The 25,408-nt window shown below is 37.7% G+C and overlaps 2 protein-coding genes across 3 annotated transcripts in view; one reads left to right on the top strand and one right to left on the bottom strand.

Moving 5' to 3' along the window:
* Window positions 1-12,538: 12,538 nt before the first annotated feature.
* Window positions 12,539-25,044, top strand: SELENOP (selenoprotein P). The gene is made up of 5 exons (XM_054488750.1): window positions 12,539-12,632; window positions 16,419-16,634; window positions 17,680-17,892; window positions 20,125-20,242; window positions 23,593-25,044. Exons 2-5 carry the CDS (start codon window positions 16,432-16,434, stop codon window positions 24,202-24,204), a joined length of 1,146 nt encoding a protein of 381 aa, XP_054344725.1. The 5' UTR covers window positions 12,539-12,632; window positions 16,419-16,431; the 3' UTR covers window positions 24,205-25,044.
* The window catches only part of CCDC152 (coiled-coil domain containing 152), a 43,465-nt gene continuing 42,510 nt past the window's right edge, over window positions 24,454-25,408 (bottom strand). For both annotated transcript variants that reach the window (XM_054488752.1, XM_054488751.1), the window contains one exon: window positions 24,454-25,265. In XM_054488752.1, coding sequence (XP_054344727.1) covers window positions 25,143-25,265 — 123 coding nt within the window. In that variant the 3' untranslated portion in view covers window positions 24,454-25,142. The remainder of the gene's footprint in view (window positions 25,266-25,408) is intronic.

Here is a 25,408-nt window from a genome sequence, read left to right as displayed (position 1 = left end):
ATGTGTATGTGTGCGTGTGTGTATGTGTGTACATGTGCATGCATGTACGTTGGAACCCTAGATGCTGATCATGTGTGAGAGAGGCCCTGAGGCTGGAATAAAGGAGCCACGCTGAGGAGTGGAGGGAAGTCAGGTGGGAAGGAGATTTGGATTTATACTGTCTGTCTGGGTAAGCCTTCAGGAACATGAACTGTGTAGGTCCTGAAATTGAAATAATGACAATATATATGCAAATATTGACAAGAAGACATGAGGAGATGCCAAATATGAGCAGAGCCAGAACCCACAGTGTGGTAAATCAAAAGTTGAAGCTGGAACATCCTAAGAAGCAGTAGTCAAGGTTTGGTCCAGGATGTTCTGCAGTCCAGATGTGTCCAGCAGTCAAAGATATATGAGCTGGAGGCCAGGGTCTGATGGTTTGGAGTTAGAGTTGGGGAATTAGAATCCTGGAATATTACATACCTAGGTTCTTGTTTGTTTTATGGCAGTACATCTCAGCACTTTAGGAATATTATTGGCCCATTACTTAGCACTAGTTTTTAACCCTTATAGTTAAACGCTGTAACATTTAAGAGGATAAGATGACCCTAGACTATGAGAGCACCAAAGAAACAGATGTTTTCCATGGAAACATGTTACTTTCAAATATTAGCTTTACCTTTGTTATCTCACAGGGTAAGTGGAGTGGGAACATACAAAAATAGGTAGAATTAAAGAGGAAGGAGCTGTGCAAAGTGATGAACCCTATCAGCTTTGGATTATATATTTTTCAGTGTCGTTGTTGAGGACAGAGCTTGCACCATGAGATGTCAGATTAGTGTAAGGAGACCATTACTTAGAATATGTGATGCTCAGCAAGAGAACATAGCCCCACTCTGAGTGGTGGGCTTTTTGACCTGGTAGTGTTCAAACAGAGGCTAGAAGATTGTTGAGGAGAGAGATTTCAAAATTGCTTTCTGGATAAAGTTTGACTAAAAGGATTTCAAATCTGCATTTCATAATTGTACAGTATGCCCATCTGAAATTGATCAGAATTGTAATCTCCAAAAAGCAATCTGAATCTGCAAAGCCTTTCCTATTGCTTGCAGACTCAGCAGCCCTGAGTCTGCTGCTAGTCAAGTAGTAGGAAATGTTGTGCAGAGCCTTTGTCCTCCTCACTCAAGTTTCTTCTTTGTCCAGTTGAAAAAGCCTAGCAAATGAGGTCTTTTGAAGAATAGTTATAATGACTTTTCTCCAGCAACCACGAGAATGGAATTCAACTTAAGGTGTTATGCATTTATTCAAAGGTACCAAGCCTCAGCATGCATGTGTCTAGCATTTATATACATGCATATATAAATGTGTGTGTGTATGTATATATATATATATATTTGTATGTACATACACACTTATCCACATTTATGATGAAAAATAAATTCATGTTTATTGTTGCAGTTAAACTCTGGAGCTCTGAAACCATTGGGTTTGAATCCCAGCTCCTCTATCTTCTAGCTGTGAGTATAGATCAAGTTACTTAACATCTTTGTACCTATTTTCTCACAGGGTAATGACTATTGTGATGATTAAATGTGTTATTTATTACCTATAAAAGACTTAGAATATGACTGGAGTATAGTAAACATCCAATAAATGATAGGTGTTATTATTCTAGACTTTCTAGAAAATACATAAAAATACAAAGAAGAACTAAAAGTCATGTTTATTCTGAAGGGGAACCACTGTTAATTCTGAGCATATCTTCCCGGTCTTTGTTCATGTGCTTGTCTTCTGTTTACTCTCACTCAGGAGTCATGCTCCAGGGCCTAGGTTTCCAATGCACATGCATGCACACATACACATGCACATACACAGAAATATACGTGCACACATGTTTTTATGCTTCTTGTAAAGGTTAGAATATGTGCCTTAATGATTAGTATAGGGGAAAGGGGAAAACTTCCCCTTTGCCCTCCGAAGATTCGCAGAAAATCACTGACAAGATGCATATTAATAGGAGAAAAGGCATACACATTTATTAATGTGTACATGGGAGCCTTTAAAATTAAGACCCAAAGATACAGGGGAAATTGTCCATTTTTATGTTTAGGTTTAACAAAGTATGGACAGCAAGTAGAAATATGATTGGACAAAAAATATGATCTAATGTTAATAGACTGAGTGGGGAAACTCAGAAAGGTCTGTCTGTCTAGATTTTCCTTCACCTCTCTGAGCATGTATTCCTTTTTTTGGATATGGCACAGGGCCCTCTCTGGAATGGGGGTCTTATGATCTGTAATCAAACAAGATAAGTCTAGTTATCTAATTTTTTAGTGGCCAGTTTTTGTGCAGTTTTAGTGGAGGGAAAGTTAGAGTAAAATTTTTAGATTTTATGGCTGGCTTTGGGTAAAGGGGTTCTAGTTTCTATGACCCACCTTGAGTAAGACAGATTCTAGTTTTTTGGCTAGCCTTGAGAGAGAATGGGATTGAGAGACAATAGGGTAGGAGAAGGTCAGAGAAAAATTTCTGTTTTGAGGCCACTTCTGCGGCCTTCATTTTGGGTATGTTTTTCTGAGTCCCAACATTAGATAATCCTGCACAAATATGTATTCAGGACTAAGTTATGCCCTAAAAGGTCATGGCTTGTTTTAATAGTTATAACTCTTAAATGATGATTGAGTCATTTTTCAAAGAGAATAAATATTTTGCCATTTTTTCATTAGTTCTCGGATAAGCAAAAGTATATATTCTAAATTTGATTGCTTTATTTAAATATTTATATTTTTCAGTTACATAAACATGGAAAACTGTAAAATAAAAATGAATGTCTTATTTACAAAATATTTGCTTCAGTTAGAAAGGGAAAATGAGTACACACATTACAGACCATTCATAGAATAAAATAATGTGCATTTTAGAAAGAATGAGGTAACTCTATACACACTGACAAAGAAGAATGTCTATGACTGGGAAAGATGTCCATGATGCTTAAATTAGAAGCATTGTGGAATAATAAATAGAGAATGACCATCTTTATACATGGTGTTTTAAAAATTTTTTTAGCTCATCAGCTATTGTTAGTGTTAGTGTATTTTATGTGTGGCTCAAGACAATTATTTCAATGTGGCCTAGGGAAGCCAAAAGATTGGACACTCCTGGTCTAGGCAGTGCTGTGGTCAGGTTTGCTGAGTATTCTGTAGGTGGAATGTAAAATCCAAGATAATGCCTGTTGAACTTGCTGGAAAGTGCACCAACCTGATACTGATCCTATCTCCAGGCTGGGTTCAATGCTCCTGTCTTTATTTCCAAGTTTCCAACAGAATCTTGTGCTTACAGTCATCCTAGAGGGGAGCAAGCTTTATACTTTGTTTTTTCTGCTTACTTGCCTGTCTACCCTATCAGATTTTGAGGTCCCTGAGAACAAGAAATACCATTTTTTGTTTTTACTTTTAAATCTCTGGAGTCCCAACATTTAGCATTGTGCCTAGCATAAGCAACCAACAAATGTTCCTTTGATTTGTTTGATTTAATGTAATTATGTATAATACTGAGTTGATGTTTGTTTGGAAATTCTGCTTTCTTGAAAATGCTGACTGGTTCCAGGTTGCCCAGCAAAGAAGACACTGTTAGGAACGGATCAATTTTTTTCTTTTTCTTTTTTTTTTCTGAGTTGGAGTTTCTCTTGGCATCCAAGCTGGAGTGCAAGGGCATGATCTCTGCTCACTGCAACCTCTGCTTCCAGTTTCAAGTGATTCTCCTGACTCAGCCTCCCTAGTAGCTGGGATTACAGGCGCCCGCCACTACGCCTGGCTAATTTTTGTATTTTTTGTAGAGACGGGGTTTCACCGTGTTGGCCAGGCTGATCTTGAACTCCTGACCTCAGGTGATCCACCCACCTTGGGCTCCCAAAGTGCTGCGATTACAGGTGTGAGCCACCACTCCCAACCCATTTTATTATTATTATTATTATTATTTTCTTTTTTAAAGACGTGGTCTTGCTCTTTCACCCAGGCTGAAGTTCAGTGGTGCAATTGATAGAGACAGGAGACAGCCAAATGCTGCCCAGGTCATTGTGTAAAAGGGGCTTGCCTAAAGATGCCTACAACCGACTGGGGGTCTCCTTGTGCACTGGGAGAATGGGGTGGAGCCACTGGGAATTCTCACCTTATGGAGTGGGGAGGAGCCCTGTCTCTTCAGCTCTTGTGTGGTGGGCTGGTATTCAATCTGTGAGGTGGAAGCCTGTTGGCAAGAACCCCCCATTTTAATTTTTTAATTTTTTTTTGGCTGAGCACTTTCTTTTAATAAATTCCACTCTCCCTGCCTTCCAATGTGTCTGCATGCCTAATTTTTTCTGGTTGTGAGACAAGAACCTAGATTTTAGCTGAGCTAAGAAGCAAAAACTCCTGCATCACAATCATAGCTCATTGCATCCTCGAACTCCTGGGTGCAAATGATCCCATCTCAACCTCCTGAGTAGCTGAGATTATAGGCATGAGACACCATGCCCTCTAAGAATAAATTCCTTTCAAACATTACAAGCTCCTCATCTTTTCCTTTTGCCACCTGAGGTTTTAGACATACACTGGCCTCAATACACATAATCCTTGGCACTTTCTTTTGAAACTGCTTTCAAAACTACTTTCTTTTAAGTTGATAACAATCAACTTGAACACTTGGATGAAATTCTTTTGGGTCAGGAGGTTCCTGCTAAGCTCACATGTAAAGAAAAGAGGACATAGTGAAACACCTGCTTTCTGGTTGCAGATAGACCAATATTGTAGCAGGATGAGCAGCAGACAAATCCTCTCAGACACCGAGTTGTAGTAGGAAGGGCTTTATTCAGCTGGGAGCAGTGGCAAGCTACTGCCTTAAAATTCAAGCTCCCCAAGTGCACAATTTCTGTCCCTTTTAAAGGCTCACAATACTAAAGATTTCACATGAAAGGGTCATGATTGATTTGATCAAGCAAGGGGTACATGACAGGAGCTGCATGCACTGGTGGTCAGAGAGAAACAGAACAGGGCAGGGAGTTTCAGAATGTTCTTCTATACAATGTCTGGAATCTATGAATAACGTCGGTTTCTAAGTTATGAGTTGATTTTTAACTACTGGGTTTAGGCCAGGCAGGCCCAGGCCTGGTTTTGGGCCTGGTGCCGGGCTGCCTGTCTTTGATTTCACTTTCTTGTTTTTTTTTTTTCTTAAAACAGGTACTGATTATAAGACAATATAGAACAATATGAGAGGGTCTCTCTCTTTCCTCATTTCCCCCCTTTGAGACTCTCACTTTTTATTAGTGGGAGTTCTCACTCTTATTTTTGCTACTTATGTCTTTTTGTGCAATAGGTTGATAGTGATTCATATAGTACACTTGTGCTGAAGCATTTTGGTGAACTAAGGTAGCGATGAAGCTTTTTATCATTTGAAGAATTACAAGGGAGCAGTAAGCAGGTTTTTATTACTATTATAACTCCTACTATAAGAGTTTTAAATCCTCCTATTGCTGGGAACTAATTTTTAAATATGGATCCTGGATTGAGTCCGTGCCACACTTGTATGGGTACATGTGCCAGTTTTCTTATATCTTTAACTATATTTTTAACTACTTGCCCCGATCATCTATGTGTAGACAACAATTAGTAAGGTCAAATTTTTCACAAACTTCTCTTTCAGCTGCTAGCAAGTAGTCAAGAGCTAGCCTATTTTGATAGATAGCATTTCTCATCAGAGTCTCTTGCTGGGCAAGAACAGTCAAGGCTTGACCGGTTTTATTAGTAATAATTTCTAAAACAGCTTGTAACCATATGATTTGGTTGAGCATGTAGATGGGGGTCCGATATCCCCATGAGCCATCTTGTGCCCAAGTGGTGGGTCCATAGTATTGTATGATTCTTTCAGGGGGCCATTTATCTTCTTTCCAATCACCTATGGCTATGCTTTGTTTTTTGTGGGAAGCATAGACTGGGAAGCCCAGAAGTTCACCTGCTTTTATGGGCAGTAAGAAGAAAGATGGTTTAATGGTGTCAATTACACAGCTACCTGTCCACTGATCAGGCAGCTTAGCATAAGCTCTGTGTCCACATATCCAGTATAACCTGGTGGGGGCTGTCCAGTCCCAGTGGAATTCTGGGTGGGCCCAAGAGGTCTGCAACTTTGCAAATTTACTGAATGGATCTCTTTCTGTGTAATTGGAACTCCACCATGTAACTGTTTTTGTGGTGCCATTATACAGCTTTTGCCTAAGACAACTAAGCCACCTTATAGGATGAGTGAATCCTTTTCCTTCTCTAGCTATGCAACACTGTCCAATAATTCAGACTTTTAGGACCTAAAAATTGTCAGAGTGGTTCTTTTGGGCTGGGAATTCATCAGGAACTGGGTCTGTAGGAACTAATTCTTGGGCTTCTTAAGGAAGCTCTTCTTATGGAAGCTCTTCTTATGGAAACTCTTCTTATGGAAACTCTTATTACAGTTTTTCCACAAACATAACATAAAGTGACATTTAGAGACCGGACTACATGCTCAGCTAATTGCAAAAACAAATTTCTGGTTTTTCCTGGAGTCTCTGGTACTGGCACATTTAGTTTATCACAGGAAGTCTGAAATACTCGTTCTGGAGAGTGTCTTTGAACCTCTCCTTTTATTAGGATGCTTACATTAGGATCTAGTCCTTTTCCACCAATGCCTAATGTTACATATTTTCCTTCTTTTCACTTTGGGTCTGAGGGGTTTGTGATTATCAGTTCTAAAGGGTTACAGCTCCCACTCATGCAGGAGGGGCTGACTTTTCCATTTTGGAGCCAAACAGGATTTTTTAAATCTTTTTTCCAAGTAGCCTAAATGACACGAGACCAGTATTGACACATCTCATATAAATATGATTTTTGACAGATATACTTATTTTTTTACTGTGTAACTTTTTTTCCAATTTAGGGAACCGCATCTTATTCCATGCTGCTTACTATCAATAGCAGCACAAGCGTCAAATTTTAAGGTTACGTTTTTGGGGACCCCTTTTTCTTCTGTTCTAGCTATTGCCTTACTTGTGTCACCTAGAAAAGGACCAGTCCTTAATTTTATTTTAAAAACTGTGATCATGGGAGGCTTAAAATGGGTAATAACACACATCAGGTTGGTTATTTCCTGGGCTACATACCTTGGATAGAATAGCATTATACAAACAAGTTTCTTTTAGTGTCCTGGTACACTTATAATAACCATAAAATAATAGGACTGTAGCAATCTTTTGTCCTACCTCAGTGACTTGATGTAAATACTGGGAACAGTTCTCAGTCTGAGGAAGGTCAGTTGAAGTCCTTACTGTACAAGTCCAAATTTTAAGGAAAATGAGTCCCGCGATGAGTTTCCTCATGCTTCGGCCATGCGTGGACCAGTCAGCTTCTGGGTGTGACTGGAGCAGGGCTTGTGGTCTTCTTCACAGTCACTTTGCAGGGGTTGGTGAAGCTGCTCCCATCCATGTACAGCTCCCAGTCTACTGATGTTTAAGGGTGGTCTCGGAGGTTGGGCCTACTAGAATAAACTGAGTCCAACACCTCTACATAGTTTATGTTTAACTGGGCTCTCTAATATCAGGAGTAATGTGGCAGGGTTAGGATGTTGCAAACTTCAATGGTTATGCGGGGATTTTCACAGAGCAAGCTTTGGTATCTTGTTAGTCTAGCATTCACTAGCTAATGGTGTCCTTTGGTATTTATTAAAATCACCACAACATGGCGGGGACTTTATGTTTAGGTTTTGCCTAAGAGTTAGCTTATCTGCTTCTTGTGCTAACAGGGCCTTTGCTGCCAGGGCCCTTGGACATGGGGGCCAGCCTTTGGAAACCCCGTTTAGTTGTTTTGAGAGATAGGCCACTGGCCTTGGCCAGGGCCCTACAGTCTGGGTTAAAACTCCAACTGCCATTTCTTTTCTTTCTGACACACAGAGTGTACAGAGTTTTGTCAGGTCAGGTAGCCTCAGGGCTGTGGCCGACATGAGTTTTTCTTTTTAACTCATGAAAAGCTCATTGCTGTTGGTTGTAATAGATGTAGTTTATCTAATCTACATTTTTATTGACTGTCATCTACTAAAATATTGACTTAAATCCTGTAACTATTTGATTTCAAGCTTTAAATTAATCTGGTATTCCTTGTGGGGCTCCAGTTGCATCTAAATAGATGTGAGAGTTGAAAGACCTATAAGGGGCTTCTCTTGCTTTATGATGTCTTATTATTTCTTTTTTTCCTCTGGTTGATGAAATGCCAGAGTGAAAGGGATAGCCAAATGGACTAAAGGACAAGTGCCACTCTAGTTATTCGGCAGCAAGCCCAGTAAAAGTCCACCACAATACCACCACACATCTGCTTAGGGATGAACAAGGGCAGACAGATTGATAAGCTCTTGAAAATTCTTAAGCTCACTGCATCCCTTCAGGTCTCCAAGGAATGCTAAGTCTCCTCCCTGCTGTGAGAGACAAGAAGTGAACTTAGTGTTGGGAGACAGAAGCTGGATGGCCCTCGGGGGCTGACCCGAAGGGACTTCGGGATATAGCAGAGAGAGCTTGGCATGACTTATTACTCCAGGCTGCAGAATCCTGGAAAAGAGCTACATGCAGCCCACACCTGGTCGACTGAAGGACCACCTTATTGGAAGGGGGACAATCAGGGCCTCTGGCCTGCCATGTGCACAAGCATAACAATTGCTTTTGTTTAACGTGCAGATAGAATATTTGATCCATTCCAACCAGGCATTTGCATCTTGGTATGCTGTCTTAATTGCCAAAGTTTGTTTTAAGTCTTTAACTTCTATGATCCTCTAGTAAAATGAATGTTTCCTTTAGCACCAATTTTTATTAGTTTTTAGATCAAAGAAAGCTAAACACCATTTTATATTTAATAATGCTTCTTGTATGATTTCTATACCAGATGAGTTAAGTTTTACCTTTATATTAATGTGTTATTAATGTTAAACTTAATTTTAATAAAACCTTGTAGACATATTTATCCAATTTTTTATGTTTGACCATAAGGTAAGATTTTATAGACTCTTTTTAACCTTTTATAATTTTTGTTGAAGAGCAGGTTGATGCTTTAAGAAAAAACTGTTGCATTTTTACTTTAATGTCCAGTTCACAGAAAAACTGGATGATACCTTTTTAACTTTAGCTAATATGTTTACACACAGAATTTTCTTTAAAATTAACGTTTTAAAACTTGCTTAAACTGTTAAAACAATAATTTTTTTAACCTTTTAATGTAGGTAAAAATTAATTCTTATGCCTCCTTATAATTTCTTTTACCAAAGGTATATTTTACTTTTTTAATACACCTTGTACCTAAACTGTTTCTTTAATAGTACTCGGGAGGCCTTATTACTTTTAAATTATACAACATTTTTTGCATAAAAATTTTTTTATAACATTTCCTTTTAGGACTTTTGCAGACAATTTTTTAACATGTCTCAACTTTCTGACTTATTACAAACAGTTTTTTTTTTTAAACAACCAGTTAATATATGTTAGGACAAGAATTTACCTTATAACACTCTTACATAAATTCTGCCTCCCCCCCTTTTTTTTTCCTTTTTTTTTTTTTTTCAAAGATAACCATTCCTTTTGTTTTTTTAAAGCAAACTTTCTTTATGTCTTTGGACTAGACAGTCTAAGGCCACAAGATTAGAAGTTACCATAATACATGTTACACTGTTAACTTTTAGCAAACTTCACTTTTGTTGGAAACCTTGTAAGTTTGGGATTTCAATTATCCTTTGCTATTAATAAGACCTTGTTTAGTCTAAATTAACTTAGAATTGGTATAGATGGTCTCTTTTTCTCTCTGTTGGTCTTTCCTTGCCTCTGCCAGCCGCTTATGCTGCTGTTCTCTTAACTACTGTAGGGTGGAAGGGAGTCTAAAAGCAGCTGTAACTGTCTATGTACCGAAACTGTTCTGGGTGCCTTGGCTTACAGGTTACCTTGTGTCATACCTTTGAAACAAAGGACCTGTCCAGGCTTCCTTCTGATGGCCAACCCACCTTTAATGCTGGCCAGTCTATTTCACACAAAGTTCTAAGTTTTCCTGGTGTCACAGTAACACCATAATCTCCCTTAAATTCTTTCTTGAAATTTTTTTTTTTAACATAGTTCCTAGTGGGGTGGGCTTATTTGTGCCTGACCCATGTTTTTTTTCCAAGACAAAATATCACGCTCACACCACACACACTCACCACAAGACAAAGAATGGGTAAAGAGGGCGCACCCACACTTTTACCGTTTAAACCAAACCAAAATCATGAAATTCAAAATCCGAGTACCAAAAAATTCAAGCCAAGTCAAAATCAAAACCAAAGTATCCAGCAATTCAAGTCAAGTCAAAACCAGAACAAAAGTGCCAATGCAGGAACGCTGTGAGTGATCAGGCCACGCTTCCCCTCAGATGGAGTGGGGCAAGTTCCAAAGACTAGTCTTACCAAGTCAAGTCAAGTCAAAACCAGAACAAAAGTGCCAATACAGGCACACCATGGGTGATCAGGCCACACTTCCACTCAGATGGAGTGGGGCAAGTTCCAAAGACTAGTCTTACCAAGTTTCAGACGCCACGACTCCAAGTGCCAGTTCCTTCCCGGTGTTCAGCCACTGTGTTAATCCTCTGCAGGGGCCTGCTATGCACTGCTCTGGCAAGGCATTCCACCGGGGCAATTTCCTACCCCGGAGCGTTCTTTGGATCGCGTCACTCAGGCTGACTGGAGTCCCCCGCAGGGACGCTCCACAGGACAGGCCTAAGCCGCCTAAGGGGTTACCTCGGCCGTCCATCAGTTACCTCGTTTCCTGGTCAGGGAACCAAGAAGTGTAGCAGGACGAGCCACAGACAAAACCTTTCAGACACCGAGTTGTAGAAAGAAGGGCTTTATTCAGCTGGGAGCAGCGGCAAGCTACTGCCTTAAAATCCGAGCTCCCCGAGTGCACAATTTCTGTCCCTTTTAAAGGCTCACAATACTAAAGATTTCACATGAAAGGGTTGTGATTGATTGGAGCAAGCAAGGGGTACATGACAAGGTCTGCATGCACCAGTGGTCAGAGAGAAACAGAACAGGGCAGGGAGTTTCACAGTGTTCTTCTATACAATGTCTGGAATCTATGAATAACATCGATTTCTAAGTTATGAATTGATGTTTAACTACTGGGTTTAGGCCAGGCAGGCCCAGGCCTGGTTTTGGGCCTGGCGCGGGGCTGCCTGTCTTTGATTTCACTTCCTTGGTTTTTTTTCTTAAAACAGGTACTGAGTATAAAACAATATAAAACAATATGAGAGGGTCTCTCTCTTTCCTCAATATGACTACTTAAATTTGTCAAGGAAATGAACCACAGGGAGGAATATCTGCTTTGTACAAAGATTTTTTTTATGATACTCTTTAAAAAAATGAGTATATATGTGTATTTTAACTGGATTCTCAGAGAGATATGGGACCCCAAAAGGCAAGTAACAACTGCTCAGGGCAAGTAAAGAGAACTTGGATTTCAAATGGTAACCTCCTAATTTGATAGGAAGTTTCTTGAAAGGAAGGATAACATCTGAGTCTCTTTGTATTTCCTGCACCTTGTACAACAGTATTCAGCATATAGCAATCAGTAGGGGATTATTTGGAAAAAAATTAATTGATGACAAAAGCAAGGCCTACTTGAAAACCATTGCTATCTAGGAATGACATCATTTGACATTGCTCCTTACCTCACCTACAGTGAGCATGCCAACTTACCAGCGTTACTAGAAAGAATTTACCCTCTTCTGAAATAGTAGGAATTAACTATTTCATTTGTACATCTTGAAATTTCCACACTCTTTCCATGTCCAACTACTACCTTTAATTTTTATTTTTATGGTATTCACATTTGTAAAGATTTTATATCTGATTCTCAAAAATTTCTGGGAATGCATAGGTCTTCCAGGAAGTACGACTTCAGTGACAATAAAAATGAGGTCTGATTTCCCTCAGATAGGAAGTCTATTTTTCTATTTCCTTAAATTAACAAGAAAAGAGCAGTGGTCCTGTGAAATCCCATATGAATTCAAGTTATAAACATAGAACACAATCGACGTGTAAGTCTGTAACAACAGGAGACCAGAGTAACTTGTAACAGCAGGTGACTTTTCTAACAAAGGTCACACTGTGTGGGCTAAGCTAGCACCTCATCACTGCAAAAGGAAGCAAAACAAAAGGAAAAAAAAGGTTTCTCTCTCTTTTTTTTTTTTTTAAAGCAGCAGCATAATTCGCTGGCTCAGCAAATGTTTTTCCCTATTATAGTTTGGGAAAGAACGAGACTTGGAGGCCTTGTTTACCCTTAGCCCTTCCTCCCGCCCCCGACTGTACCATTAAATCCTAGATTCTGGGGTGACTGAAAAGGATAGGGAATAAATTAGTAATTGTCAAAATGATTTCCCCTTATTATGCATGGCAGCACTTGCTACTTTCTTTTAAGTTGATAACAATCAGCTCAGGGGTTTGCTCTGCTTGCAAGGTCACTGCAAGAATGAACATTGAACTTTGGACTATACCTGAGGGGTGAGGTAAACAACAGGACTATAAATATCAGAGTGTGCTGCCCTGGCTTTGTGGAGCTGCCAGAGTAAAGCAAAGAGAAAGGAAGCAGGCCCGTTGGAAGGGGTTGTGTAAGTAGGAACTTCGTGTTTTCTGATACTTTATTCTTTTAGAGTTTGGTAAATATTTTTTGAGTCTGATAAATTGTTTTTTTCCATAGAATAGATTCAGAAAACAGGTGGGTAGAGGAAATAAAAATAATAAAAGAGAAAAAGAATAAGAGTCTGAACTTGGGTGTGGTAGGTGAAGTTCCCGTGGGCACATTTGTCAGTTCTTGATTTCTGCCCTGTCTTCTGCACAGCTGAGAGCAGAGGAAGCTGGAGAAATCCAAACCTTTTATTCTATAATCTGTTGTGATGTTACATAGGCAGTATTATATGTTCAAATTTAAATATTTTCCACTGAAAGGCAGAGTAAGAACAAACAGGGAAAAAACCCAGCCATTTGGATTTGAAGAGCAGACACTGAAATATGCTCATTCTAGTGTTGTAGAAATGTCCAGGGTTATTGTGAGCAGTTTCAGAAGAAAAAGTGGTGGAGTGGGGTACAGTAGGTTCAGTCCACAGTGCAGAAGTGGTCACCCTTAAAGAAGCTAAGACCCATGTCACCATTAGGTGGTCTGTGATTAAATGCAAGATTTTGTATTTTAAGTGGTGAATGAGAGCATTCAGGTGAATTAGGGGCTTTCAGATGCTGGCCTAAAGTTCAGAGGTGGAGGACAGAGAAAGTTTGTACATATCCTGCTTTTTAATGAGGAATTTTAAGTAAATGTAGGTCTGAATGTGGCCATGAAATTTAAGTTTTGCAATTGAAAAGTGGTGACATCAGTGAAATTTACAACTACTTTTCAATTCTTATTGGATCAGCTTCCAGGAAACCCAATTTTGTTATTTATCATTATTTTTATATAGCTGTCTGACAACTATAATTATCAAAGGTTTATTGTGTAAGAAATAATTTTAAGAAAACAAAATTGAGCAGCCTGTTGATTATAATGACAGAAGAAATCCGAAAGTGTGAACTCTAAGCTACAGCTCTCTGCCAATGGGTTATTTTTTCATCATAAACCTAAATGAGGGAAATGAGTGAAATAGTCTTTTCATTTGTATTCACCATTCAGCTACTTGAAATATGTGCTCTGGGCTGGACGCGGTGGCTCACGCCTGTAATCCCAGCACTTTGGGAGGCCGAGGCAGGCTCATCACGAGGTCAGGAGTTTGAGACCAGCCTGGCCAACATGGTGAAACCCCGTCTCTACTAAAAATACAAAAATTAGCAGGGTGTGGTGGCGGGCGCCTGTAATTCTAGCTACTTGGGAGGCTGAGCTGGGAGAATTGCTTGAACCTGGGAGGCGAAGTTTGCAGTGAGCTGAGATTGTGCCATTGCACTCCAGCCGGGGTAACAGAGCAAGACTCCATCTCAAAAAAAAAAAAAAAAAATAAATAAATAAATATTCGCTCTGTGGCAAAGTGAAAAAACCAAATGTGATTTTTTGTCAAGGTTCTGTAACTACTGAATTTGTGGTCTAGGAAACAGAAAACCTAGCCATTCTATTAATAAATAAAACAGCTTGAATTATTTTTGGTGTTGTTGTTGTTGTTGTTGTTTTTCTTGAGACGTAGTTTCGCTCTGTTGCCCAGGCTGGAGTGCAGTGGCGGGATCTCGGCTCACTGCGAGCTCCGCCTCCCGGGTTCACGCCGTTCTCCTGCCTCAGCCTCCCACGTAGCTGGGACTACAGGGGCCTGCCACCACGCCCGGCTAAATTTTTTTGTATTTTTAGTAGAGACAGGGTTTTCACCGTGTTAGCCAGGATGGTCTGGATCTCCTGACCTCGTGGTCCGCCCGCCTCGGCCTCCCGAAGTGCTGGGATTACAGGCGTGAGCCACCACGCCCGGGTATGTTTTCTTTGGCATCTTAGTGCATAAACAAAAATAGTTGGCGGCTATAGTTATTACAAGAAGATCTATCTAAAAACTCTCAATATATTGCAGTAGCTAAGATGTAGCTTAGGATTTGACAGAACTAGTTTTAATCCAGTCTCTCTTGTGACTGACTTTCTCTCCGTGTGATCATAGACAAGTTACCTAAACTCTTAGCCATGGTTTTTCTCAACTGCAAAAGGGGATAATGGCCACATAATTGTTTTAAAGATTAACTGACATGATATATAAAAGTGCTTAGTGCCATCTGAATATATTTATATAAAAGTTAAATAAACATTAGCTATAATAAGGATAATTGTATTATAATTGTAAATACCATTCTAGAGGAATTTTCTATAAATAGTCCAAATATATCTTTTTCTTCTTAAAATATTAGAACATTTTAAATATTAGAATAAGTAGTTGGGGTGGCCTTAAATAAGTAAGTTAATTTGTCCTCTCTCTCTACCTCTCTCTCACCTCACTCTCTCTGTCTAGTTTTTTCTCTTCCTTTAGTCAAGTTCTTATCAAGATATCTCATATATGTAGGAGTTTTGATGTGTTAAATAATGTGAAAGACAATCAGGGTTAAAAATGCTGTCTATATCTACCAGTGCATTAAAGCCCAGATCAATCTGATTTTAGCTTTTCTGTTCTCCTCTTAATTCTGGGCTCACTCTAAGTAATTTACCATTAGCTCCCCACCTCCAAAGAAAGCATCTGCTTTTAAAAATCTCAAATCAGTGCTTGAAAATGTATTGACTTCCCAGTTTTCAAATTTTGTCCTCATCTCTCCCCACAGATTCTTACATCCAAATGAGCCTGAATTACTTGTGAGGATTTTTCTTTGCTCCCCTCTGCTGAATGTGTTCCTTTTTCTTATTGCCTGCCTACAGTTCACCTATTTTTGAACATCTCTGTTTAGAGAGCTAGCCCTAATTTTGAGGATATTTCTAGTCAGGTATTTAAAAGCATTTTAATTTCGTTGCTCAGAGGAAGCATCTTTTTACCAAAGAAAGTGCTGTCTAGTCATAGGAATTTTCTAGTCATAGGAGCTTTCCAATAAATAGGCTAATTGAGTGTGGATTTCAAAGAGTCTTAAATGGTAGAGGGGGCAGTGATGTGTGATATTTCTACTTGGTTAGATACATACAGCCAGACTTCAAGGAATAAGAGAAACAAAAGGGAGCCATACCCAAGAGATAAATATAGAATGTTTGAACTTGAAGAGCTAAGGGCCTGACATGAGCCACATTCATGTTGGTATACTGTCTTCTCTGCCATCACCTTTTTTCCTTGGTTCTCTTTTTTTGCTGGCTCTTTTCATTTCTGTGCAGAATTCTCTATTTATCCCTTTCTTCTTCTTCTTTTGTTTTTTTTTTGAGACAGAGTCTCGTTCTGTCATCCAGGCTGGAGTGCAGTGGCGTGATCTTGGCTCACGGCAAGCTCCACCTCCCGGGTTCACACCATTCTCCTGCCTCAGCCTCCTCAGTAGCTGGGACTACAGGCGTCCACCACCACGCCTGGCTAATTTTTTTTTTTTTTTTGTATAATTTTAGTAGAGACGGGGTTTCACCATGTTAGCCAGGATGGTCTCGATCTTCTGACCTCGTGATCCGCCCGCCTCGGCCTCCCAAAGTGCTGGGATTACAGGTGTGAGCCACCACGCCCGGCCTATCCCTTTCTTCTTGGAGGATAGAAAGAACAGTCAGAACTTGGTGTGTCTCAAACAAAAGTTAGGTTGTGTTTGCAGAATGTTATATGAGTCACAGACTTACTTATATAAGCCACAGTCTGAACATAACTTTCTGGAAACAGAATTCATGGGCTAGGTATTTTTAGGAAGTGGAATTATGTCTGCAGGATTTATAGAAATTCATAGTTAGGACTGTGAAGTTAACTATGAAGAAGAGTGACAGGTTTTCTCTTTTACAGGACAACCCCAGCAATGTGGAGAAGCCTGGGGCTTGCCCTGGCTCTCTGTCTCCTCCCATTGGGAGGAACAGAGAGCCAGGACCAAAGCTCCTTATGTAAGCAACCCCCAGCCTGGAGCATAAGAGATCAAGATCCAATGCTAAACTCCAATGGTTCAGTGACTGTGGTTGCTCTTCTTCAAGCCAGCTGATACCTGTGCATACTGCAGGCATCTAAGTAAGACAGTCTTTCTGAGGCTTAAAATACCTTAAGGGGAAGGCTGTTAAATACACACACGCATATAGACATAAAATAAAAGTGTAAATAATGTATTAAGTCACACTTGTAGAAAAACTATGTGTTTGCATAGAACATATTAGAAGAGAGAAACTAGAATGATATACACCAAAATGTTTACAGTGGGTTTCCTAGGGTTATGGAAATTTTTTCTTCCTTTTGTGGACCTATATTTTATAACTTCCGACTAAATATTTATTACTTGTGTAATGAAAATGTTCTAAAATGTACTTCTGCAAATAGAACAGTTACTTCAATACAAGAAGCAGAGAAGACTGTTTTGTCAGAGTAGAAAGAACACTAGGCTTGCTATCAAAGTCTTGGGTTATTTAACAAATAAATATAAAAAATATTTGTTGAGTTATTCACCAGATATTCACTGGGTGGAATTCTCCTTACAGTCATCCAATGGTATCTGTGCAGGATTGGTTCCAGGATCCACCTCATACACCAAAATCCATGGAGCTCAAATCCTTTATATAAAATGGCTTGTATAACCTATGCATATACTTTCATATGCTTTAATCATCTCTAGATTACTTATAATATCTAACACAATGTAAATGCTATGTAAGTAATTTTTATACTGTATTTAGTGAATAATGAATGACAAGAAAAAAAGTCTACATGTTCACTACTATAGATGCAGCCATCTTTTTTTTTTTCCAACCATTTTTTATCTGTGGTTGGTTGAATCCATTCTACCTATAAGATACATTTAAAATATGTACACTTCATCATGCTAATTTGAGAACTGAATGAACCAATGTTTGTGTAAGCATAAGGTTTTAATTAAGCACAAGTTTTAAGTAATTCTAAAAATGAAAGTTTTAAAATCTTTTACAACAATATAAAGAATAGGTGCAGTATGGGTTAGTTAAAAATAAGGAGAGTTTCACATAGAAAATTAAGGAAGAGGGAGAAAAACCACTAATCAAATCAAATGACATTATTCATTTTATGTGTTTCTTCCCAAATATTTTAGATTAGAAGACCTGCGAGTAAAACTGAAGAAAGAAGGATATTCTAATATTTCTTATATTGTTGTTAATCATCAAGGAATCTCTTCTCGATTAAAATACACACACCTTAAGAATAAGGTTTCAGAGCATATTCCTGTTTATCAACAAGAAGAAAACCAAACAGACGTCTGGACTCTTTTAAATGGAAGCAAAGATGACTTCCTCATATATGATAGGTTTGTACATACACACAAACACATCCCAAATTTAAAAATAACTGTTTCGTATCTATCTATTTACTTCCCATCACATATAACATCTTCTTTACTGTTAAATACAATGCCATATTTCAGTCTTCATCTCATATAATCTCTCTTTAACATTTAGAAGTAAAAATCACTCCTTATTTTTGAAATACTCTCATTTTAAAAAATTTCTATGACATTATACCCTGCTGGTTTTCCCCATATCCCTCCTCTTCTTTCTCCTCCTCCACACTTCCTCCTCTTCCACCTCCTGATTTTTCTTCCTCCCACATTCTTCCTTGGTTTATTCTGTATGTGTTTGTGTTATTCAGGGCTGTGCAGGTTTCCGCCTATTCACACTCTGCACATTTTACCTGAGCAATCTCATCTATCCCTTGATTACAATTACAACACATATTAGGATGATCCCATATATACAAAGCTGAAACACAATGACTGAACTCCTGACGAGTCTACTTCCTAGACATATTCACAAACATCTTAAATTCAATTATTCAAATCTGTATTGATTATCTTCTCCTAAAACATGCTTATACTTTCACTTTTGTGTGATTTTTATATACAACCTATTGGAGGCAGATATAGCCAACCACTAGGGCATATAATCATATAATTTTCAGACCCTGCACTCCCAGTCATCATCCACTATTTTGCAGGATGTCACAAAAACCATCATGTATGGCAGACTTGCTGCCATCTACCCCTTCACAAAACTGTGTGATAGGAATGTATTACTGACTCCTTCCATCACACTTCCCACCTCAGTCAGTAATCAAATTCTATGGGTTCTTAATCCTGAGTATATTTATCTCATATCCGTAATTATTATCTCAAGTTACTTCCCGGTGACCACTCCTCTAGATTTTTCCACTAATCTCTTCACTTGATTTCTTCTTGTTTTGTATTTAATAGTAAGTGATTTAAAATAATATATTTGCTTTTGATTATTGCCAAATAGTTTATAAACTCTTTATTCACACTTTTTTTTTTGAAATGACTTTTATTTTTGAAATGACTTTTTAAAAAGTAAGGCATGTAAAAGAGTTCACCATTCCAAGAGGAAAATACAGAAAATTGATTATCCCCGTAAATTGGCATTTTGGTTAAGTAAAAAGAATGACCAATTTGTATATCCTGTACAATTCTAACCTAATTCTTTTGCAAATGAATAACCATATCTTCTAATTAATTTTAATCTAAATAAAAATTTTAAGGCTACATACCTGAATTTCTGAACTGTAAAGTGAGTTAATCATTTAAGCATGATCTGCACAAATCTACTTTTGCTTCTATGAACAAATAAAACATTTATATTTTGAGGGAATCTCAATTCATGCATTATGCTATTATAAACATTCTTAGTTGGTGCTTTGTTTTCTTTGACTCTCCGGAGTCTGGTGAGCCCTACTTGGTCTTATACTAAATTTTTAAAAATTCACATTTCATTCTTTTAGGCCTTTAAACTTCTAATTTTTAGGATAACCTAAAAGTATAACCCTTTGATAGTCACATAAAGCCATATATACTAGGTAAAATGTGGGCAAGAAGAACATTTTAACCCCACCATTTCTGACAACGCCACATGTTCTAATACTTTCATTGTGCTGAAATTTTCATTGCATTAGATACATTTTTAAATAAATGTATTTATTAAATAAATGTGTTTATTTAAATTACATTTATTAAAAAAAGTAAAAAGTAAATTACATTTATTAAATTACATTTATTAAATAAATGTATTTATACATTTAATATATAACTGGCCAAGGCTTGGAGATTTTTTTTGTTAGGTGATGATTTCTTGTTGTGCCAAATTTGTGCTGCCTTAGCAGTTATGACAAGCTCAAGTGATTTTCAGAGCCTAATTTATAAGTTAGTGGTTTGGGCACTGGTAGAATTTATGTCAGTCACAAAATTGTATTTTACCAAGTTACAGTGATGACATTTTTGATATTATATAGTGACATATCTATAACATTTCAAAATACTAGTATTAGACTAATTGTAGTGTTGCTATGACCTGACCTGGTGTGCAGTGCCTGGGAGCTCATTTGTAGCTCTCATCCAAAGAAATTTAGTAAAGGCGTGAAAGGGTCTTAGTTATATGACCATTAAACCTATAATACCTATCCCAGACTGTATTTGAGTAGGATTGTGATACAGAAAATATTATAGTGACATTGTATTTGTCCTTTTTCTTAGATGTGGCCGTCTTGTATATCATCTTGGTTTGCCTTTTTCCTTCCTAACTTTCCCATATGTGGAAGAAGCCATTAAGATTGCTTACTGTGAAAAGAAATGTGGAAACTGCTCTCTCACGGTATTTTTCTGAATTATTTTTCTGGGGAGAAAAGAGGAAATCTTTTAAGAGTTTATCATGAAACACTAACTTATTTAGATAACGCAATGCTTTTGCAGGTGTACTAAATATAAATAACAATAATTTTTATAATTAAACACATATCCTGTCATCTAACCTCTACTTTATTTATTTATTTATTTATTTATTACTATCACTATTATTTTTGAGACGGAGTCTCGCTCTGTCGCCCAGGCTGGAGTGCAGTGGCGCGATCTCGGCACTGCAAGCTCCGCCTCCCGCGTTCACGCCATTCTCCTGCCTCAGTCTCCCGAGTAGGTAGGACTACAGGCGCCCGCCACTACATCCGGCTAATTTTTTGTATTTTTAGTAGAGATGGGGTTTCACTGTGTTAGCCAGGATGGTCTCGATCTCCAGACCTTGTGATATGCCCGCCTCGGCCACCCAAAGTGCTGGGATTACCGGCGTGAGCCACCGCGCCCGGCCTAACCTCTACTTTTAAAACATCTTTTGAAGATCGATGTTGCTGCCTTTATCTAGAAGGGCTTTAGAAATTAAAAATCAATGTATCGTATTTCAGTTACCACCAAATGATGTTGCATGAGCATAAGTGCTCAGAAAATTTAGTCAACACAAAAAAGCAATATTATTGTAGTATCCTGAACATGTTAGCACAAGAACATAACAATAGCAAAGCTTACCCATAGCATTACTTGGAATGGAACTGGGGCCAGAAACTACTTAATTTATTGAAGATGCAGGACTATCAGATTTTTCCTGAAGCCCTTCCACTGCCTGCCCATCTGCAGTTTGAGTTTACTTCAAAATGGAGTAAGTTTTCTACTCATTACTGGTATTTATTTCCTAACAGCCATGAAAATATTTCTTCCTTGTTATGAGAAGAACTATATTTAAATCTTTTTTAAATAAAAAAGGCACTCAAAGAATTTAATTTGTATTAACTAGACTTGTTTTCCGTCATAACAAAAAGGAAAATAATTCTAACTAATGTTCCAGTGATAGGTCAGATTGGGAAAATTTGAACTTAGGTTTAAAAACAATTCTCAATTTTATCTGTAAGTTGTATTTCCTTCAGATTTTCCCCAGCTCTAAAGAAAGCCGCCTCAAATTTTTAACAAATTTAATTAATTAATTTAGTTGTTAAGGAGTACAAGTTACTTACTCTAGTTATGTAATTTTCACATTTTAACCTTTATAATGATCTTTTGAGTGTTATTTTACTATTTTTAAAGATGAGGAGACTGAGGTAATGGAAGAAAATACTAAGAGTAATGAAAGAAAAGTACTAACTCAACTTATACTAAGCATTTAATAAATACTAACTATAATGATTCCTCATATTTTGGGATTATTTCTGCATTTCTCATTTGTGCAAATGCTTGCTAGTTATAAATATACCCAGTTATATTGAAAAAGGCAGTTAACAGTTACCAAATATGCTTGAAATGTGTGAATCATCTGTAAATACGAATTACAGATCAGACACTATTAGTATCTGATATGCCAAATCAGATTGGAGTTTTTCTATTTCATTGTCTCCTAGATACCACTGATTATATGACATATTATCTTATGTACTATTTAGGAAAAAATGCTGCTAATTAAAGTAGGATACAGTGAGAAAACACCACCAACGGTATGGTACATTCTAATTTTAGAGATATTAAAATCTAAAGAAATATGCATCACATAATCAGTAAAATATAGTAATTCGTTTCTGAAATTAGACTACTGGCAGGGTGTGGTGGCCCACGTCTGTAATCCCAGCACTTTGGGAGGCCGAGGTGGACGAATCACGAGGTCAAGAGATCGAGACCATCCTGGCCAACATGGTGAAACCCCATCTCTACTAAAAATACAAAAATTAGCTGGGCGTGGTGGCACGTGTCTGTAATCCCAGCTGCTTGGGAGTCTGGGGCAGGAGAATCGCTTGAACCTAGGAGGTGGAGGTTGCAGTGAGTCGAGGTCGTGCCACTGCACTCCAGCCTGGCGAAAGAGTGAGACTCCGTCACTAAATAAATAAATAAATAAATAAATAAATAAATGAAAGAAATTAGACTACTACCATAGGTATTTGTGTTTGTTTAAACCCTAAACACTTTGAACATTACACAGTATATTTTAAACATGTATCAAATTGTTTATAAGTTTGTAAGCAAACACTATTAGCTTTTAATGTAGAAGTAATTCAGAAATAACCAAATAAAGTACCACTTAGTTGTATGCTAAAATTTAATGGAATTTATAACCTTTTAAAACCTTCAAAACATCAAAAGCATATCACTTAGTGAGTCTTTGGGTTCTAAGTTGATTTTGTAATTTTATTTACAAATTAGCCTTAGGTTGAGATTTAATGTTACATTTCTGTATCTATAGGCTTTGAGTCTCTGATTAGTAGGTACCACAAAACAGTAAAGACTTCCAGTAAATTAAAGAACTAGGATCATGCGGAATGGATATTACGGTCAATGGGAGTCGGGCAGTAATTTGCTATTTTCAGCTGACAGCCTTATGGTAGGGAGACATTAGCAAAGCTTTGGTGAAGTTCAAAACATTTCCTGGCATAGGATGAAGTATGAAAAACTAACACATTTGAGCAGAGTTTATTAGCATTTTTGAATTATCAGAGATAAATTAATATTAGATTACAGTATCATATAGTATTAGATAAGATGCACCATTGACACAGGTACAGAAGTTTCCATATAGTTCAACTGATTTTTTATTTTTTTAAATTTTTTTTAGATAGGGTCTGACTCTGTCACCCAGGCTGGAGTGCACTGGCACTATCTGAGCTCACTGCAACCTCCACCTTGCGGGCTCAAACGATTCTCCCACCTCAGCCTCACAAGTAGCTGGGACTACAGGCATGTGACACCACACCCAGCTAATTTTTGTATATTTTGCAGAGACGGGGTCTCGCCATTTTGCCCAGGCTGGTCTCCGACTCCTGAGCCCAAGCGATCTGCCCGCCTTGGCCACCCAAAGTGCTGGGATTACAGGCATGAGCCACCATGCTCGGCCCAGATCAACTGAATTTAGGATTTGATATTAGTTTGACTTTGCTGCAATCTAAGTTCCTTTTGCGAGTTTACTTCATTTGCTTCTGCAAATATAAGTACAGTGGTTTGGCTTTCTTTTTAAGCCTTTGATAAAATGTCTAGGTGTTGAGACTAACATTAGACTCTTTCTCATTAATATAATACAAAGCCAGCTCGATTCTAATTAACTAGTTGGAATTTCACATATGTTAGCTCTACAAATAATTTTTCACGCATTATTCCTATCTCTATAAACTTGTTAATAAGTGATTTATAAATTTGTTCCAGACTCTCAAAGATGAAGACTTTTGTAAAAGTGTATCTTTGGCTACTGTGGATAAAACAGTTGAAGCTCCATCGCCCCATTACCATCATGAGCATCATCACAATCACAGACATCAGCACCTTGGCAGCAGTGAGCTTTCAGAGAATCAGCAACCAGGAGCACCAGATGCTCCTACTCATCCTGCTCCTCCAGGCCTTCATCACCACCATAAGCACAAGGGTCAACATAGGCAGGGTCACCCAGAGAACCGAGATATGCCAGGAAGTGAAGATATACAAGATTTACAAAAGAAGCTCTGTCGAAAGAGATGTATAAATCAATTACTCTGTAAATTGCCCAAAGATTCAGAGTTGGCTCCTAGGAGCTGTTGCTGCCATTGTCGACATCTGATATTTGAAAAAACAGGGTCTGCAATCACCTGACAGTGTAAAGAAAACCTCCCATCTTTATGTAGCTGACAGGGACTTCGGGCAGAGGAGAACATAACTGAATCTTGTCAGTGACGTTTGCCTCCACCTGCCTGACAAATAAGTCAGCAGCTTATACCCACAGAAGCCAGTACCAGTTGACGCTGAAAGAATCAGGCAAAAAAGTGAGAATGACCTTCAAACTAAATATTTAAAATAGGACATACTCCCAAATTTAGTCTAGACACAATTTCATTTCCAGCATTTTTATAAACTACCAAATTAGTGAACCAAAAATAGAAATTAGATTTGTGCAAACATGGAGAAATCTACTGAGTTGGCTTCCAGATTTTAAATTTCATGTCATAGAAATATTGACTCAAACCATATTTTTTATGATGGGGCAACTGAAAGGTGATTGCAGCTTTTGGTTAATATGTCTTTTTTTTTCTTTTTCCAGTGTTCTATTTGCTTTAATGAGAATAGAAACGTAAACTATGACCTAGGGGTTTCTGTTGGATAGTTAGCAATTTAGAATGGAGGAAGAACAACAAAGACATGCTTTCCATTTTTTTCTTTACTTATCTCTCAAAACAACATTACTTTGTCTTTTCAGTCTTCTACTTTTAACTAATAAAAGAAGTGGATTTTGTATTTTAAGATCCAGAAATACTTAACAAGTGAATATTTTGCTAAAAAAGCATATATAACTATTTTAAATATCCATTTATCTTTTGTATATCTAAGACTCATCCTGATTTTTACTATCACACATGAATAAAGCCTTTGTCTCTTTCTTTCTATAATGTTGTATCACACTCTTCTAAAACTTGAGTGGCTGTCTTAAAAGATATAAGGGGAAAGATAATATTGTCTGTCTCTGTATTGCTTAGTAAGTATTTCCATAGTCAATGATGGTTTAATAGGTAAACCAAACCCTATAAACCTGACCTCCTTTATGGTTAATACTATTAAGGAAGAATGCAGTACACAATTGGATACAGTATGGATTTGTCCAAATAAATTCAATAAAAACCTTAAAGCTGACTTTGTTTGTTATGTAGGCTGTATGTGTCTATTGAAAATAGAAGTGAAACTTTCAATTGCTTTTAAATAAATACCAACTAATGAATTTACTGCTAAGCTCAAAACCGTCTACGCTTAAGGTGAGAATCTTTGCCAACAGAAAGGCGTTGCTCTAAATCGCGAATGGTATTACGAAGAATTGCAATCTCCTTGTTTTTTTCTTCTTGAAAATGTTGAAGTTTCTAAACGAAACAAAAAATTTGTTATTACAATTCAGAAATAATAAAATTTAGTACAAGGAACAACAAAATAACAAGAAATGCACTTCTGCTATAAATTGGTATTTTAAAAAATACCTTATATTGTTAATAAGAATTAGATGATT

Source organism: Pongo pygmaeus, chromosome 4 (genome assembly GCF_028885625.2).
Source record: "Pongo pygmaeus isolate AG05252 chromosome 4, NHGRI_mPonPyg2-v2.0_pri, whole genome shotgun sequence".
NCBI lineage: Eukaryota > Metazoa > Chordata > Mammalia > Primates > Hominidae > Pongo > Pongo pygmaeus.
Note: the sequence above shows the minus strand (reverse complement) of the source record. Positions and strands in the feature narration are given on the sequence as shown.